Source organism: Cynara cardunculus (assembly GCF_001531365.2).
Source record: "Cynara cardunculus var. scolymus isolate 2C chromosome LG 1, CcrdV1, whole genome shotgun sequence".
Taxonomy (NCBI): domain Eukaryota; kingdom Viridiplantae; phylum Streptophyta; class Magnoliopsida; order Asterales; family Asteraceae; genus Cynara; species Cynara cardunculus.
Window position 1 is genome coordinate 3789646 of NC_037528.1, and position 1741 is coordinate 3791386.

The 1741-nt window shown below is 42.7% G+C and overlaps 1 protein-coding gene across 1 annotated transcript; it reads right to left on the minus strand.

Moving 5' to 3' along the window:
* Positions 1-285: 285 nt before the first annotated feature.
* On the minus strand, positions 286-1595 carry LOC112528235 (UDP-glycosyltransferase 76B1-like). The gene has a single exon (XM_025139216.1). The coding sequence runs from the start codon at positions 1555-1557 to the stop codon at positions 286-288; it is 1272 nt and encodes a 423-aa protein (XP_024994984.1). The 5' UTR covers positions 1558-1595.
* Positions 1596-1741: the final 146 nt, after the last annotated feature.

A 1741-nucleotide genomic window follows, 5' to 3' on the forward strand; every position in this document is an offset into this window, starting at 1 on the left:
CCCTTCCCCTTCCCCTTCCCCTTCCCCTTTAACCATTGGATCTGCCTATGCCAGTTTGTATTAATTAACATAAGTGTATATATATTAAATATTTGTTTTAGTTATACTATAAAGTATTGCAATTGATTAATTTTTTAAAGACGTTACTTTTTGATTACTTTATATGTTTATCATCAAGTTTTTGTTAAATATAATTTAGGGTTATCATCTTTATCTAATTGTCTGATTGATTGAGACAAGGTAGTAGTACGAGTACAAAGAAATAAGCATGTTCATCTGAATACATTAGAAAGAGAGGATATAAGCAACTAAATTCTCTAGTGCTTGGGTTGCAGAGCCACCCATCTCTAGAGATTGGTTCACCTTCTCCTGAAGAGATTCAGATCTCTGTCTCATCTCATCACCTTCTTTGTCTACAATGACTCTTTTAATGGCTCTTCCGACCTCCTCAGCCTCCATCCCCTTCTCCAGCATCACTCCTATCCTCCAAACATCCACTACATATACAGCGTTTATCGGCTGATCATAAGAACAAGGTGAGCAGATCATGGGAACACCTTCGCAGATGCTCTCCAACACCGAGTTCCATCCACAATGGGTCCAAAACCCTCCTACAGCTTCATGAGCTAGTACTTCTTGTTGGGGAGCCCACTTGACGATACATCCTCTTTCACCTACCTCATCCAAGAACCCTTTAGGCAATGACTCCAGCCACTCAGAACCAGGGACTGAACCAGGTCGAACCACCCACAGGAATCGTTGCTTGCTGCTTGCTAATCCCCAAGCCATATTAGCAAACTCAGATTCATCCATCTGAGCAATACTTCCAAAACTCACATACACTACAGAGTTAACTGGTTGGTGGTCTAACCATGAAATAGAGCTTCGATCTTGTTCTAGTAGGCTGCTAGAGGAGGATGGACAATACTTGTGAAAAGGACCTATTGGAAAACAGGGAATGCGAAAATCTTGAGATATGGCTAAGAATGCAGGTTCTTCGAGTTCTTTGAAGGTGTTATAAATGATTCCCGACGCTGCCTTTGTTTCTTTGATCATGATCGATATCAGCTCCAGCTTACCCTCCTCAAAACCGCCTGCATAAATCTTTAACATGTCCTTGTTTGTCATTGGTGGCAGCTCATGGTTGGTGGTCTTTAAGTAGCCCTTCTCTTGAACAAGAGGCAAGGCTGCATACACAAGGATACAGGACATGCTGCTGGTGCGTAAGGCGATCCGTGGGAGTTTCAGACCGTCTGCAACAGACTGAGTGAAGTGCCATAGTGAATCTGAGATCAAGCAAGCTACAGGCTCCTCTTGTAGCAGCCTAGCCAAGCAATCCCTGAAGGGATGAATGCAGCTTTTGTTCATGAAGTTGACGGCATAATTACCGGTTTCCAGATTCAGAGTGGAGTCTTTGTCGGATATGGAGAAGCCATCTGAGATTGATTTGAAGGTGAATTGAGGGTAGATTGATTGATATTGAGGTGAGTTGAATTGGGTGTGAATGATGGTGATGTTGAAGCCTTTTGTGTGAAGAATGTTTGCTAACTGAAGCATGGGGTTGATATGGCCTTGAAGTGGTACCGGAAAAAGCACCAGTCGGCGGTTGTTAGACGGTGGTTGTGTGGACATGATGATGATGGTGGTGTTTGGCTGATTATTTTGCGTGGGTATTTAAGTTGGAATGGCACTCGTAAGGTTTACCAACGGCACCCCTAAGTTTATCCCATTATTTTTTTTT

Excerpts from the sequence above, each read along its gene's own strand:
- LOC112528235 (XM_025139216.1), bottom strand. The coding sequence starts at position 1,557 with ATGCTTCAGTTAGCAAACATTCTTCACACAAAAGGCTTCAACATCACC.